The 16,432-nt window shown below is 45.3% G+C and overlaps 1 protein-coding gene across 1 annotated transcript in view; it reads left to right on the top strand.

Moving 5' to 3' along the window:
• The window catches only part of LOC144733511 (contactin-associated protein-like 2), a 126,652-nt gene extending 118,839 nt beyond the window's left edge, over positions 1–7,813 (top strand). The window contains exons 22-24 of the mRNA XM_078615446.1: positions 785–1,021; positions 2,363–2,434; positions 5,676–7,813. Coding sequence (XP_078471572.1) covers positions 785–1,021; positions 2,363–2,434; positions 5,676–5,887 — 521 coding nt within the window. The 3' untranslated portion in view covers positions 5,888–7,813. The remainder of the gene's footprint in view (positions 1–784; positions 1,022–2,362; positions 2,435–5,675) is intronic.
• Positions 7,814–16,432: the final 8,619 nt, after the last annotated feature.

Consider the following 16,432-nt stretch of genomic DNA (forward strand, 5'->3'; position numbering starts at 1 on the left):
TTTCAGAAGCGACCTGGCCACAAATTATAGGTCAACGAAGTGGCTTATCACGTGCAAATGTATAACAGCCAAATACTTTGAACGCATGTTGATTTTAAATGTGGAGGGAAAACCCAGAGGACCCGGATACAAATCTGCGCAACCACGGGGAGAACATGCAAACTCCACATCTACAGGCGTCAGGCTTGAGATCGAACTCACGACTTGTAATACCAGGCGAGGTCGTTAACATCTCGCCATCATGGCACCCCATTATTGTAGCAGGAGAATCAGGGAGACGCGTTCCTCGTTGAGCCATTCATTTGAGAGCGGCATTGTTTCGTCGACAATGAATCTCTATTTCCGTACATTATGATTAATATATGAATGTGCCTCCGAAGATTATGACTCAACAATTCGCGGCTCTCGCATATGCATGCTTGAACCACAGAAATAATTTCAATGTCGCATTCGGGCTGTAAAAAGCAAAAAATAATTAAGCTAATGTAATTGCATCAGAGCAACAAAAAAGTACAAACACCACATTCATTAGAAAACACGTGGTGTATGTGCATTGTAAATTGAGGCAAGTTAAATATTTGCTTCCTATTATTCATACTGTTTGCCGCATAAAACATGATCGTCATTAATCTTCCTCTGCGCGGTGCAGTGATCACAGCCAACTCAGCTTGGGGGTGGGGTGGGGTTGGTGTTGGGGATCTGGCTAACCTTGAACCTACTGGGTCAAGCTCACGGGTGAGTCTGCAAGTTCACCTGCATGCCACCTGCCCTGTCACTGTCTCAGACGAGGTACCACTGGAGCCGGAGGTCGCTGGGCTGAACTGGCGAGGGTTCGGTGGCTGCCTCTCCCGAGTGCAGTACAACGGCCGGGCGCCGCTCAAGGCCGCCCTGCGCCAGGGACCGCACTCCTCGCTTGTCGTCACGGTGACGGGTCGCCTCGTCCCTTCCAGCTGTGCGGCCGTGCCCCAGACGGTCGCTCCGGTGTCCCCGAGCACGCCTTACCCGTGGGCGCACCAGCATGGTGAGGCGCGTGGGCAGGCGGTATCGTTCGTCAATTCGTTGAAGCGGAAAGTTGCCAAAACGAACCTCGGAAAGTCGCTGGATATATCGAAAAATATCGAGACATCGTTCGTTAACGGATTTGGGATCCTTAACACTGACCTGGAATCGCTCCCAATAACGTCCTCATCCCAGAAAGTCGCCAGATTTGTCGCTGGTCGCTGTGACAGCCACACAAGTTGTGAGCTCTAGGGATAGAATCGCTATGTTGGCTATACTGGGAAAGAGTCGTTATACTTTGTACGTGTGCTCGGTTTATGTGTGCACGTGTTGAACAGTTTGCCTGCTGCACTATCAGAATAAGAACATTTACACTGGAGGAATCTGATGAGCTATGAAGCTCTTTTTCACAGATGTCCAGTACCTTTGAACCCGGAGAGCTGAGTTCGATTCCTGGCCAAGGATAACATCGGTGACAAATATCTGAACCGATCTTGGACCTCCCTTAGGTAAACTCAGCCCTAAATGAGTACCTGGTGCAGTGTTTAAACATCATCATTGGGGAGACAAAGACGGCCAGGTATGGTGCTGGCCTCATGTGCTGTACGGGCCTTAATAGAAGCTCGCGAACAAAACTTGCTCCAAGAGTCTGTTCAAGGCTATTTGGGGGATTCATACTCATTGGGTCTTTCGGTAAAGTCACGTAAATAGAAAATAATAGATCACGACGTTTCGATCGCAACACAAGCAATCGTCTTCAGGTGAGAGAGAGAGAGAGAAAACTGCTGAGACAAGGTCTTGTTTAGGCCTGAGAAGGGTGCATCAAGGTAGGTGGGTGATGATAGCCAGTAGGTTTGCAGAGTACCTTCGTTTTGGAAAAATCAATATCGTGTGAGCCCACGGCGTTCAAACAATGATCAGCCACAAAGATTTGTTCATGAAGCCATCCAGATATATAAACATAGACACAACTTCAACCGAGAAGATGGGTACAAATTGAGCAATCATTTGGAAGGACGTTATTAAACGGGTAAAGTCTTAACTTGCTATGATGTTTCCATCTTTTCTACCGATGTTAACTGACTCTCTGAGTTTCATTACGAGGTTGGATGTCTTTGTATTGACAGGCTGGGTGTCCACTGCCCCAGCCCCTGTGGTTGGACCATCTCTAGCTCCACCCACCTACCTTGATGCACCCACCTCAGGCCTATATAAGACCTTGTCTCAGCAGCTCGAAACGTCGTGATCTATTATTTTCTATTCACGTGACTTTGACCGAAAGACCCAAAGAGTATGAATTCCTGCTGTCACGAAAGCTTTAAATCAAGATTCATTTGGGGGATCTTTGTCTTTGTGTTGACAGAAGCGGAGGAGGAGGAGTGGAGCGAGGACCCCGTCTCGACGCCGCTGAGCGCTGACTCGATTGTGATAGGAGGTACCGACCCGCAGCAGCATCCTGTATCTCACTCCACCCGGATTGGTCGCAGTTTTAGCAACCACTCGACACGTGTCAGCAGCTGTTCATTTCGTCGCTCACCCAGCAGTGGCAGAGACACCGCTGCCACATTGAATTGTCTCGTGAATCTGTGAAGGTCCACAGAGGCTAGTCACATTGCACCGTGCCGATTCAAGGGTAATCATTCCTGCTTGTGCACATTTTGCTTTCTACAAACCGACGACATCCCTGTACGCAACTCAACTACTGGAAATCCGTGAATGAAGAGCTTTATAGCTCATCGGATTCCTAAATATTCGGATTCTCATAGAAGCCTTCAACTCGTGCATGCTTTTAAACTTCAGACATCATTCAGGTTCACGTGTATTTTGTTTAACTAGGTGAGAACTCATGAGATCAGGACAGCCTCGTTTGTGAGAGTGGCCAGGGTCACCAATATGACAAAATTTAATCAAGATAAAGTGAAGCTCAGCAATGAAGCGAATAGAATACAGAACAGTAAAAAATAACCAGCATGCATTTACAGCCTGAAAATGTCCAGGGAGGGGGGGGGTAATCTTTGGGGCTTTAAGATAAGTGAGAAAATGGATGGTTACATTTTCACCAATTTTTACATGACTAATATAGAACGAAGGTTCGCTTTCTTCCATCAACACTTTGTGGGAGTAATGAGAAGAACGTACCGTATAATGTTGTGATACTGCGCTGTCAGTCGTGCACATTTTAAGTTTTGGTTATATGACTGTCACCATGCTTTTGGATTTCACTTTTAATCTCTGCCGTACATTGTCAAGAACTTGTACGTTTCACACATATGCAATCCCTGAAGGAAAATCCCATTGAAACAGTACATCAACGGCGCATTTGCACGCGCAGCATAATCCAGCGAGGTGCCAAATGCTTGTACATCCAACTGCTGCTGGCAGCAGCTTTTCCATTATTGATGGTCTCACCTCCAGAATTGCCTGCAGGGGAGGCAGTAGAAGCAGTTAAAGATTTGCTCTAAGCTCACTAATTGCCGGGCTTTTTGGTTGCTGCAGCAATTGACATCCATATTGCATGTTCCGTAAAGTACGTTGTCGCACATGCTCCGACGCGATGCCAATCTGTTAAACAGCCGTCGGTGCGTTCGCTGCCTTTTTCGCGTGGTATCACAAGTACAAAATAATTTATTTTTGGGCTTCAGTGTTCACGCTTTGCTATGTATGTATATAGTGTTTACTCATTAATTTCATTATTAATGCCGGCAATTTTCTCAGACGTTAAGCGTTTGTTTGTAGCTGATTGATTTCATTGATTCATATACGTCTTTCCACGTTGGGAAAACTGGTGTAAATAATTAAATTCTCTCAGGTAAGTTTTGCAAAAATCAAACATTTTTGCGAGGGAAGTCTTCCTCCAAGGAGGCTAAACACAGATGCTAAAACCATGAAGCAGCAAATGTTGTTTATTATTATTAAAGTTACGACATTTTATGAAGAGTTAAACAATACAGATTTCTCAGGAAACGTATCGTGCTTATGTTTGGTAAAGTATTATTTACCTAAAATATCAACAATATGCTTGGGTGGAGCTGTGGCTCCGAAATTTGCACAGTGCGCTACGAACCTGGCAAGCCCAGTTCGATTCCTGGACATGGCTAACGTCCGTGGCGAGTGATTTTTGAAGCGTCTCCCCCGTCAAGCTGCACTAAGCAAGTATGGTCAAACAATGCCCATGACTGCCGTTGCATGGGGAGGCCTTCATCCATAATTAACAGTGGACAATCGTATACAGGCCATTTTAAGATGACCACAAGGCCACAGATTCCTGCTGTATTTCCTAAACATTGTTGATTACATTTTGTATATTTGAAATTAAACATAGTAAATACAATTTACATCTATACATCGATGGGGATAAGTGATGTAACATTTTATATATTTTATACAGTACGTGCAAATATTCAATATCTGCATTTCTTAATAAGCGCATATCTCTACAATAATGTCCATGCATATTTTTTTTTCCTTTCACAAAGCCCTGCTGAATGATATCAGTGAAAAATGCTGAATAATTATTTTCATACTCTTTGGTTTTGTCCGTAAAGTCACGTTTAAACAAAAAAACCCAGAGTATGAATCCTTGCAGTCACGAAAGCTTCAAATCTAGAAATAATTACATTATCTCATGTGAATTTGTACTTGTAAACAGACTGGCATGCTCTCACGCAAGCCATTACCCCGAGCAACGATGTCACTGCGACATGTGGCGAGTTTTATTGTGTTGGCTGCTGATGCATCTGTTTGGTTCGCATGGTGAGCTGTGAACTTACCCCGAACCACTTAAAAGCGGCAAAGGAAAATGTACGATGCAACCTAATGGAACTCGCAATGGGTTTCCATTTTATGTTTCTTTCCAGCTGATTTCTTGTAAAGGGGGACAGCCTTGGCCAAAAAAGCACTACCCTTTGTACGAACAAATGTAGCTTTTTGGCTGACCGGAGGTGGTCTCAGCCTTAACAGTGGCCCTGTTTACAAGTGGTATAATTGGGCATTTTATATCAATTGTGTAATAATGCTGATACTGTATGAGCAAGAAAGGTGTATTCTACAACGACATTTTCTAAAGGCTCTTTTGGCACAAACTTTCATGCTTCACCCCATGGTATTGATGTGTAGAGCATGCTCACGTGTGTGTGCGCGCATGCGTGACCTGGGGAGCGGTGATGTCGTGGTTAGTTCACCGTGCTACGATTCTGGCGACGGTGTAGAAACATCAACATTGTGGACCCAAAGATGACAATGCGTGGTGCTGGCCACACCATTCCCTCATGCGGTATGCAGGCCTTCATAGTTGCTCGCCAACAGCACTCGCTTCAGCAGTCTACGTGGTTATACAGGGATTTTAGTTTTTTGTTTCGTGTGTGGAGTCTGTGTATTTTACTTGTGAAAACTAGCCGTCTCTGACTGGCCGTGCTCTCACTCTGTGCATTGGGGGTGGCCCAGGCAGAGGAAGCTTCCAGGCAGTTTTATTTCGTTCACCAAACCTAAGTGGAATTCAACATTCCATAGAAAACATGAGTAGCCTCGAAAGCGAATTAAGTAGTCCTTAAAAACTGCAGATAATCCCTAACCCCTGCTGCCTTGAGCTGTTCGCGCTAATTGTCTGCACGTTGCGCGCTAAACACTTGCGGAGCCCATTAAGCGCCTCCCCGTCCCCGCTGCTTTGCTGCGAGCAGGAGCGATCGCAGCGTCGTCCTTTGTCATCCTGGCCGTGCTGGTGCTCATCACGCGCTACGTGCTGCGGCACAAGGGCACGTACCACACGCACGAAGTGAAGGGCTCTGACGCGGGTGGAAAAGCGGACGCCATCAGCCCCTTGCCACCGCCGCCGCCACCGCCGCCGCCGGCAGTGCGTACCGACGAGAGCCCTCGCGAGTGGTTCATCTGAGACGACAGCACCTGCGGTTTGTGTGCAAACGTGTAAATGTGCAATTGCAGACGCTTGTTGTGCGGTCCGTTTGGTGTTCAAATTGTTTTACGTATTTATTTATCATTATTGACTCTTATGGGATGATTTGGATAGCAAAAAAAATGAATTGCTGTAAATGACATTTTAGAGCGGGAATAGAAAATTGGCTCTGGATGTTTTGCGTGAAGCGTTTAAGTGGATTGTAAAACATCACGCTGAAATCCGAAAAATATATACGTATAAAATAAAATCCCCATCAGTCTAGGACTGACTGACTAACCAAAAATAAGCACACGCTTTGGGACTGGAATCCTGATTCAAGTGGTGAATGACGAATGCGAACGATTAATGGGCAGAAATGCGGATGGTAGGGATTGAATGATGTATTGCAGACGTTGTTGCACAAGCTGTACATTTGTGAGTAATGTGTTCTTTTTGAAAGTCTTTTTGACGCAGTGGGAATTGCACAAGATGTTTTAGTGAAATAAAACGTGAAGATTGTAAAGTATAATGCAAGTGTAAATCCATCTGACGATGTAATCTGTCTATTAGCATTAACTTCCGTGGCATTTGGGACGTGAGCATCTGCATCGCGTGATTTCTGTTGATCTCGTTTGGTCGCGTGCAGCGGCACAGGTGGCCAAGACGTTCACAGGAATCCCTGAATAAACCTCTCTCTGCAGATGGTTCCCACATCCCAAGGAGGTTTTACGAAAGTGGTGAATTGGAAGCTTCTGCAAGGGGCAGCCACTGATTTAACTATATTTTTAAATAGATGCGGACTTAGCTGTAAGGGTATACGCGTGGTTCACATGATCAAGTTTGTGCTGTGATGTGTGTGAATCATTTGAAAAACCTTCACGATCCAAGTTGCACTCAGTTGGCCAAATACAACCTGTTTTGATTCTGTGAACGGCAATGATAAGCAGGACGATGATAAACTCTCGTGAACTTTTATTAATAGCAAATTAATATTACATATAACGCGTATGTGAAATTGTATTAAAATGTATTTACCACAATGCAATTACAAACCACAATTTAATTTAGCGCGAATAATCTATCACCTTCAGGATGACAAAGCGTTCCTTTGCCGAGCTTTTGACATTCCCAATTAGTTTATTTTGGTTTGGATCGTCGAAGTATAATGTCAAATTTGACATTCCCGTTGGCATTTGCAAACATTGCGTAATGCGATTGTCCAGTACTGCAGCCGTTGCAGAGGAGGGCGCAGACTCGGTCATGTTGCAAATGTTCATAAAAAGTTGTCAGTGCATTCTCACACCCGCACGTCGCATCGGGCCCTCAGAGGCGCCAGCGTGCGGCGAGGTAGCAGCTGCTGTTCGGTACACCAGTGTGTGGTTTTACGCCACGTGTCAGTATTTTTGCTTGTCGGCCGCTTGACTGTGGAGGCCACTTGTTTTCTCACGGAAAGTCTGCATGTTCTGTGCAACCTGCCACACGAATGGTGGCCGGCAGGGATGGGCTCGTGGGTTCCTTTGCCTCAGCCCTGCAGAGCTTTAAATCCGTTTTTGCATACGGCCATTATGACGAATATATAACACTACGTGATCACTGGAAAGCTCAGTCACGTGTCTGTTTCCACTGCTAGGTTACGTCCTCTCAATGTCACCATCACCTCCTTTCCAACAGGAGGAGAACACATTTTGCTTTCTGAAGTATTTACTGTAACGAGAGCATTTTTTTTAGTCACGTGCAGTATCTCCCGATTGGCTACTCTTAAGACCGAACAAGGTAATTCACTTTTGAGTGCAATTTATCTGTGTTTAACATCATAAACTAAACTTTTACGTACTGCATAATGCATATATTGTAAACGGCTGTTACAAGCACATTAGAAAATTATTGTCTGTTGTATATATATATTAAAAAAACGTTCCTAAATTGTGCGTACAGCGTTGTCTCCTTTTTCCCCCTTTATGAGAGCAATGTGTGCCTCCGTGTCACCAATGAGCGCACGTCAACACAATGCAGGCAGCAGCACCCTGATGGATTGACACATAAATGTAAGGATTATTGTGAAGGTGGTTGGTATGTAGAGGCATTTCAAATCCCAAAACTGCTCAGCGATGATGGCCATTACCAAGGTGTATTTTCTGCTGTACAGTACTGGTATATTGGACATTAAGGGCTTGATTAAATTTTATGCATGAGTAGGCCATAGAGTGCCGATGTCTTATGCCAAAATGTTATGAGTTGGTTTAAATCTACAGACGATGATACATTTGGATGTAAAAACCTGTTCCTTTTTGGAGCTGGCTTGCACAGCCTATTTAAAGAAAATCAATGTTCACTGATGCCATTGCCATCATCATATATACCTAAAGGTTAAGCATTCCATCATAAGTGGCATTCAGAAATGTCAAAAACTCAGTCTGGACCCCCATGCTTCAATTAAATACAGTATGATATGCGTGCATATGTTATGTTATTCGAGTAATTTTCTTCATTTATGCCCATTCTTGTCAGTTTCAGGAAATCTGTAATAACGTTTGAATAGTAGTCCCATATGACGACAGCAATCAATACTGTTAGGCCAAGGGATGTGTATTTTTAACTTTCCTAACAGAATGACTGTCTCAACGTGATTCATGTGCACGTATAATTTTGGCTTGACAACTCGTCATGTTAGAAATAAATGCATTTTTATTTTAATGTTTAAATAATGTGGAAAGGTTGTAATTAGCAGGTGCTCGTGTGCTGTGCCGAGAGTGAGATTGTGTTCGGGAAATGCGGCTCCCTGTGGCATCAATGTTACTTTTTGATGTGTTGGCAGTTAGACAAAAATCTGCTAAAAGCACATTGCTGTATTTGCTGTTTCAGCCTGGAGTAAACACACACGCTGGTATTCAACCTGCCAGGAAAAGGCAGCCGTGTTGGCGTTAGCTGTTGGCGCGTTGTTTTAGGAAGTGGAAACCTCCACCTCCGATTTCACAGTTGTAGGTGACATGCTGCTAGGAAGCCTGTGTAGATATTGCTGTTTCTCTCACTGTGGAGCCTTGACATTCAAAGAGTTGCTTGATACAAAACCATTTGACTCGGTTAAATACTTGACCGCTAACCCCATCTCTAACACAACATCTCTGTGAAGCTGCTCAAAAACACCAACTTTCTCTTTTGAAGCCACACAGGATGGTATTTCAACCCAACAGAATTGTGTTACTTTCTCCCCCCCACCCCCACATAATATCGCACTTAGGCACCCATGTTATGCAATATTCACAAGTTATCATTATGGGATTCTTTGCTATTGGCTGGCACTAAAATGTGCTCGATGAGTAATCAACTTGCAGTGCGATGCCAATTGATGATCACTATATGCTAGTGTTGTTGGTTAACTTAGTATGTTGGACGACTTTTTTGGTATTCGTACTGAGCTTTTCCACACTTTGCGGTGTGCTCATGCTCTGAGCGCCATCTGTAAGGATGGGCTCGGTATGACTGCAAGTGGATTTTGTATTATTATTCGCTGTAAAATATTCAGTCTTTTGAGTAAAATCACAAGGACAATGAGACATTGCACATCGTTGTGGTTAAACGGTGATTGAATATGCATACAGACTGCAGCGCGTCCTCTTGTACCGTGGGGGTGGGAAGTGATGATATACTTTGATTAACTCTTGAGTAAAAAAATGGCTTTAAAAAACAGGGGGTCAGGTTCATGCATTTGTACATCATTCCACAATATTTCTGGCGGAATGATGGTTGATTTCACGTTAAATTGGAAGAAAAGAAACAAACTTGGTATTTATTATCTTGCTGATTCCAATCAAATACTCAACACCATGCTGTCACGTTTGTGGAATGGAGCAAGTTGGTCGGATTTAGGGCGCAAATATGCAAACTTCAAGCAAACAAGCGGATGGTGGCAGTGACCATTTGGAGGTGTGGCTTGCGGGCCGAGAGGCTCATTCTGCATGCGTTCACGCGCATGCTTGGAGACTACATTCAACTCAATTTTGTGCATTTGTACAGAAAATATTTTTCAAGTTTTTGGTCTTCTAATCTCAATGCCAATGGAGGCTCATGATATAAATGGGTGATTTTGGAGATGATGTTGCTGTTCACCTGCTGCTGTTGATATTGCCTTTGTTGCTGATGGTTGTGATTTAGATCAAGTTTTTGCAGAAGAGGCCGCCCTCCAAAAGAAATCACACCGAGTCCTAAGACTCGTGTTTAATAGCGGCACCCATGATGGTGACACACCCAGACAAAGCCCATGCTTGGAAGCGATAACACTCAAATTTCCACGCAGTTTAAAGACTCCCCTTGCTGTACTGTCTTTACCTGGCCACCTTGCATCCCGACAAGTTTGCAAGTTTCATTCATCTCCACGTGGTTCACCTACCCGTGCCTCCCAAGCAGACTGTAGGCGTCTATGCGCAAACCGTGCAGCGAATGTTGAGTCGATGTAGGAGAAACTGAGAATGGTGCTGTTAGCGAGTAAGCACCTTTCACCGCGTGCATTGTGGCTCTTGACATATTGAGGGGGGAGGGGGGGGGTTTATACCAAACTAGAAAAACATGGCTCTTGTTATTTTATTTGTCGACGCCTGCCCGAGTGGCAATATTTGACACACTGCACCAGATTCTCACTTGAGGCTGAGTCGCCACTGGCCTTGGCCGCGAGCGAGACTTGAACTCGAGTCGCCGGGTTCGTAGCTCAGCGCACAAACCACTGCACCACCGCTCCCCACATATAGACGAAAGTCAAAGATACCCCATACAGCGTTTAACAGCCTGTTAGGGCAAGGGCTGTTAGCGAGCACCTATGACGGCTGGGACGACACATGAGGGGGTGGGTGGCCAGCACACCACGCCGGGCCGCCTTTGTCTCCCCAGAACCGAGGTTTACACGCCACACCAGGTACTCATTTGAGGCTGAATCGACCCAGGAGAGGCACAAATAATCGTCACTGGTGTTGGCCGTGAGTGGGAATCCAACTCGGTTCGTCGGGTTCGTAGTGCAGCGCGCTAACCACTGCGCCACCGCTCCCCACCACATGCTTAGATGGGATGTATACAGACACCTACAAACAGTTGCCATGCACGTGTATCCTCTTATATCTAAAACTAGGACAATCCGAAAATTATTGTCAAATTAAAATGATTCCAAAGTCCGAAAAAGATGCAATATTGTCCATAAACATCGGAAAGTCCGATTTTTACTAATCAAAAAACTCATCCCTGATACGTACTCCGATTCCAAATGTGACCCGATAGGCTATTTACACGAGTTTCGGGGGTGGGAGGAGGAGGAGAGGAGCGTGACCTTAAACATCCAGCAAGTTCAAGTCCCCCCCCCCCCCCGACGACTCGCATCAGTCAGCGGCGAGTGCTATCTGCACCAGTCCTGACCACCCACCCCTTCATCAACGCGCACTGACCAGTTTGTTGAAGTATGATCAAACAACCTTCATGCTATACACGAAGTCCTTCATCAAGCAGTGAATTAGCAAATGTCTGAAAGTGATCCTTATCATGAATCTGAATGATCGCTTCAAGGGAAGGCAGCCAGGGTAAGCAGCCAGTCTGCGGTTTAACTTGCAACACATTATCGGCCTTTCTCGTCCACTTGTGCTGTCTTGGTAGCCTGTATCCCCCCTGTCTTTGATCTTCGAGGGCAAATGCACGGATCTGTGATGCAATAGTCCCTGGCATAACCCGACGATGCACATTTGATGTTGGGCAACAGTGCACATCAGTGGCACCTGTTCTGAGCCTCCTTCAGCCTTAAGTGACGCGTGCACACACGCGCTTGAGAGAGCTAGGGGTTGCTGGATCACCCCGGGACGAGGGTTGACGTGCGCCGGCCAAATCATCAGCGGGTGCAATAGCAGCGTCAGGATCGTCATATCGATCATCATTGATCGTGCTCATCTCTCGTCGTGAATGTTGCGACGTGTCGTCTTGTTGTTGCAGAGGTTCACGGTTCCATTCCAGCGGCCAACCCGAAATGTTGATGTGGGTGTAATAACGAGTGATGTGACTCGTGCACGACGTTAAAGGTCCCCTGACGTCATTCGCGAGAAGAGGAGACCTAATTGGAAAATTACACGCAAATTTCTCACTTGGGATTCTACATCGCAATCATCAACCCCCCTACTGGCAGTCTAATGTCCATTCGCAGGCGAGGGATCTGAGTCACCTCGTGCCCAGAGGGCAACTGCTGCTGGGGGTGTCCTTTCAAATTGTTTGAGATGGAATGTGAGATATTTATGTGCACGCTGAGACGTCCTGACGTTTAGGACGTCACTGTATCAAAAACAAATCATTACCATTAATCTTCAACGGTGTGTCTTCATCATCATCATCTTCACGATTACTGTTTTGAGCCTCGGTGCATGCTGCAGCAAGCATCACGCATTCATTGGCATGCGCGCGCGTGTGTGTGCGCGTGTGTGTGCGCGTGCGTGTGTGCGTGGGATCTGAACTGAGTCCGAGTGACCGGCTTGGTCCGATTTGCTGGTTTATCCAGGATGTTTCTGTTGCGCGTCGTCGCTTTAAGATGTTCTCTGTTCATATTTTGTTTGTTGCGGTTGCACCCGACTCAAGAGCCGCATTGCTCACAGGGCTCTACCTAATAAATGAAACGTGAACTTGAGGTGGGCGGCGTTGGTAACATCTGCCCACGCGCCTGGGATTCTCCCCGTTGCGCTCGAGGACTCCTTGTTGACTTGGGGGGGGGGGGGGGGGCTCCTCAAATCCATTTTGCGAGAGGTGAAACGGTTCAACGGCTTCTCCATGAACTTGGCGAGATCGATTTTGTGTAATTTTCCGGAATTCTGCACATGTGGAAACAAACTCTAAACGAATCGAGCCAAGGGACATATCTCATTCGCCGATTGTATTGTTGTTTGTGAGTCGTTTTGGGAGTATACATTGGAACGCGTGGACTAGCATCAAGGATTCTCAAATGCCAGACTTTACAACGGTACCGTCAACTAATGCAGACAGTGGATCGCTACGTAACTGATATTCGAAATGAGAATAACTGCTTTTGGCACTGAATGTCGAGAACCGCTGCTGCATTGCCACGGATGGAAATGAATCATAAACAGGTCACTGATTGTTTATGGGCGACAGGGGCACGGCTGTGGTAACACTTGCGTCTCATCGAAACAAGAACCTGTTTTTTTATTCCCGACTCGGGAATTTGTTTTTTTTTGCGTGGGTTCTCTGCCGTTCTACATTTCCTCCCATAGCTTAAAAAATTAACCCGTAAAAACTAAGTTTTTCACTATAAATCCTTTATATGCGTGGCGGCTAGAGTCCTCTCGTCCTCTGGCTTGCGATGGCTGCCACCTATGGGTCAGATGATTGCCTGCCACCATTAAGCAATTGGTATTAAATATAATTTTTTTTTCCTAAAAAGTGTAAATTTATGGAAATTTGTTTTCACGAAAATTAATTGTCACGCACAACGAGTCTGTGTACAAAATGTCAGCTCGATTGGATCACGGGAAGTGGGTTAAAAAACGACCGAAAGATTTGCACGGTCGTAAGCGCGCAAGCAAGCAAGTGAACTTAATATAAAGGATTTAAAAAATAAATAAAACGTACAATGTAACTGGTGAAAATAGGTTTTCCCCTTTTTTCTGGCAACAAAACAGGTGTTAGGATCTTGATTTGAAGCTTTCGTGACTGCAGGAATCCATATTCTTTGGTTCTTTGGCTAAAGTCACGTAGGTAGAAAATAATAGATCACGACGTTTCGATCGCAACACAAGCAACCGTCATCAGGTGTGAAACAAACACAGCAGGAGGACTGCTGACGTAGGAGAAAGACCTGCTGCAACAAGAGGTTATAGAGGATTTTTGGTGGACCCAACCCAAGGGTAAGTGGTTGGAGCTAGAGAAGGAATTTGTACGTAAATCTTGATTTGAAGCTGTAAATGTGAGAGATTAACATGTCAATGTGAGACGGCCCAGCCACCGGAGGCGTGCCAATGAGAAGATTAGCACGTCAATGTCAGAGAGCCGGGCAACAGGAACAACAAAAAACACTAAGAGCAAGAGGTACACATGATGAGAGGGAGACAAAGAGAGAGACACACACAGAGAGTCGGAAATAACAACTGATATAGGCAGGTAGGATGGAAACATCACAGTCAGTTAAGACTTTACTTGGTTAATAACGTCCTTCCAATGATGATTGCTCAGTTTGTACCCATCTTCTCAGTTGAAGTTGTGTCTGTGTTTATATATCTGGATGGCTTCATAAACAAATCTCTGATGATAGCCGGTGGGTTTGCAGAGTACCTTCGTCTTGGAAAAATCAATTTCGTGTGAGCCCACAGCGTTAGAACAATGATCAGCAACGGCAGAGGTATTGGTCCTACCGTGTTTCAGATCTGCCTTGTGTTCGCGAACACGGTCCGAGACATGTCGTTTCGTTTCCCCAATGTGTAGCGTCGGAAATACATAGCACACACCGCCCCTGTGTATACTTGCCTGTAGTTGCGGGCACGGGTCTTTAGGGGGTGCCACCCTGAGCTAGAAAGAGAGAGCCGGACCGTTGAGAGGCAGAGTTACCCCCCCGCCGACCCCAGGTGAGGGGCTGGGGGGTTATTCTAGATCCCCCTGGAAGGTTCCAGAGAGGGGGCGGTACCGGGGGCGGAGAGTCCCCGAGGGGTGGGTATAAAAGACGGACCTCAGGACGGATCGAGGCAGTGCTCTGAAGACGAAGACTGAAGACCAGCTAGGCTAGGGACCCTGGGACCCCGGGACCCGACGTCCTTTTAAGGGCCGGGGCCGAGCACGGACCAGTGGTCTGACTCGGACCTTGGCTGGGTCGGGTCAGTTAAGCCTCTCCTAGGTCACCCTTAGCCGGAGGACTCAGAGCCCGTAGCCCCAGTGATAGGGCACGTCAGCCCGGAGGCCATACCTCCCCAGGTAGTGGGAGTAAAGGGGGGGCTTTTGTTAAAGAATTACAATAAACCGTGTTGCCTCTAAAGACAACGTCTCCAGTCTCCGTGGAACCCACTACAAATGTAACTGCTGCCGCAGCCACCACTAAGTTTGTAGACACCAGGGTTATTGCATGTCAGAAATCACATCCTTTACAGATGGGATCAAATCACTGATTATGTGTACTGTGTTGAAACGAACCTGGATCTTGTATTTGTTTAAGATTTTGCTTATGGGCGACAGGGGCACGCTGTGGTAACACTTGTGGTCAGAATGCAAACAAAACAAACATACTCTGAAAGTATATGCATTGTCTTCGAAACTGATTGGTCCACACCAGAGACAGCTTTCTTTCGAGCCTAGTCTCAAAAACCTATTTTCATATTTTGGTACTGGCAAAGGAGGTCCCATAATGTAACTGGTATTGACCAAACATCCCCAATGCATAAACATTATTTGTTAATTTCTTAATTTGCATGAAACGGAGTAACATCGCCCCCTACTGCTAAAACTGGGCAGGACACTCTTTAAAAAGTCTTTTCTGGGGACACAAGTGTAACAATGTAAATAACAGCCTGCAGCCAAATAGTTTTCCTTCGTTGACCCATAGCCAGCTGGTTCAAAACAAAAATCGAATCAACTTCATAAACCACGTCATGCAAATTGCATCTCACAATTACCGGGGAACCACAGACAAGACGGAAGGCTGCCAGGCAGTGAGTTCTCTATATATGGAGATGTTTTCAGCCAAAGAGTGAACGTTGATCCCTGTGGGAGGAAACTGGAGGACCCAGAGAAGACCCACGCATGCAAGGGGGCAACACTCTATCCCATACAAAAAGTGTAGATAATATCAATTCACACATTTCTGTACTGCATTCTGTTGGCAAGGCATGGTCTGGAACCTCGATCATGTCGGGCTGAACGATTTGGGGAAAATATCCAATTGAGATTTTTCTGACAGATATTGCGATTGCGATTTGATTTGCGATTAAAATGTTTAAGTCAAGCTTCAGTTCAATATTCACTGTGTAATAGACTTCAAACATGTGATGGAGCATTACCACATGATACCATCAAAATATGAACTGCTCTATTTATTCTAATGCAAGGATGAGAACTTAAAATATATGAATTGCTTCCAACATGTATGTATTAAAGTGTTTTAATTGAAATAGAACAATCAAACATAGAACAATTGTTAAGTTAAATAAATAAAGTTATAATAATACAAAATTAAACAATTTCAATAAGAAAGTAATAGGACTTTTCAAATCGCAAAAAATCGCAGCCTTTGCGATTTCCTAATCGCATTGTTTCAAATAGCGATTTCGATTTTAAATCGATGAATCGTTCATCCCTACCTCGATGGCCACGGGAAGGGTGTCTCACAACATTTGTCATGTGTCCGATCCACCAAGCCTCGCCTCCACGGTGCTGGATTACAAGCGTGCATTGCCACCACCACCACCACCACCACTCGGCTTTTACGTGGGAGATATACAAGTTACGTACGGTGCGAAAGAAGTTCAACATACGTACATTGTAACATGGACTTTTCACGACCAGTAACTTCCCCAGTTTGCATTGCAA

Source organism: Lampetra planeri, chromosome 2 (genome assembly GCF_965212315.1).
Source record: "Lampetra planeri chromosome 2, kcLamPlan1.2.h2, whole genome shotgun sequence".
NCBI lineage: Eukaryota > Metazoa > Chordata > Hyperoartia > Petromyzontiformes > Petromyzontidae > Lampetra > Lampetra planeri.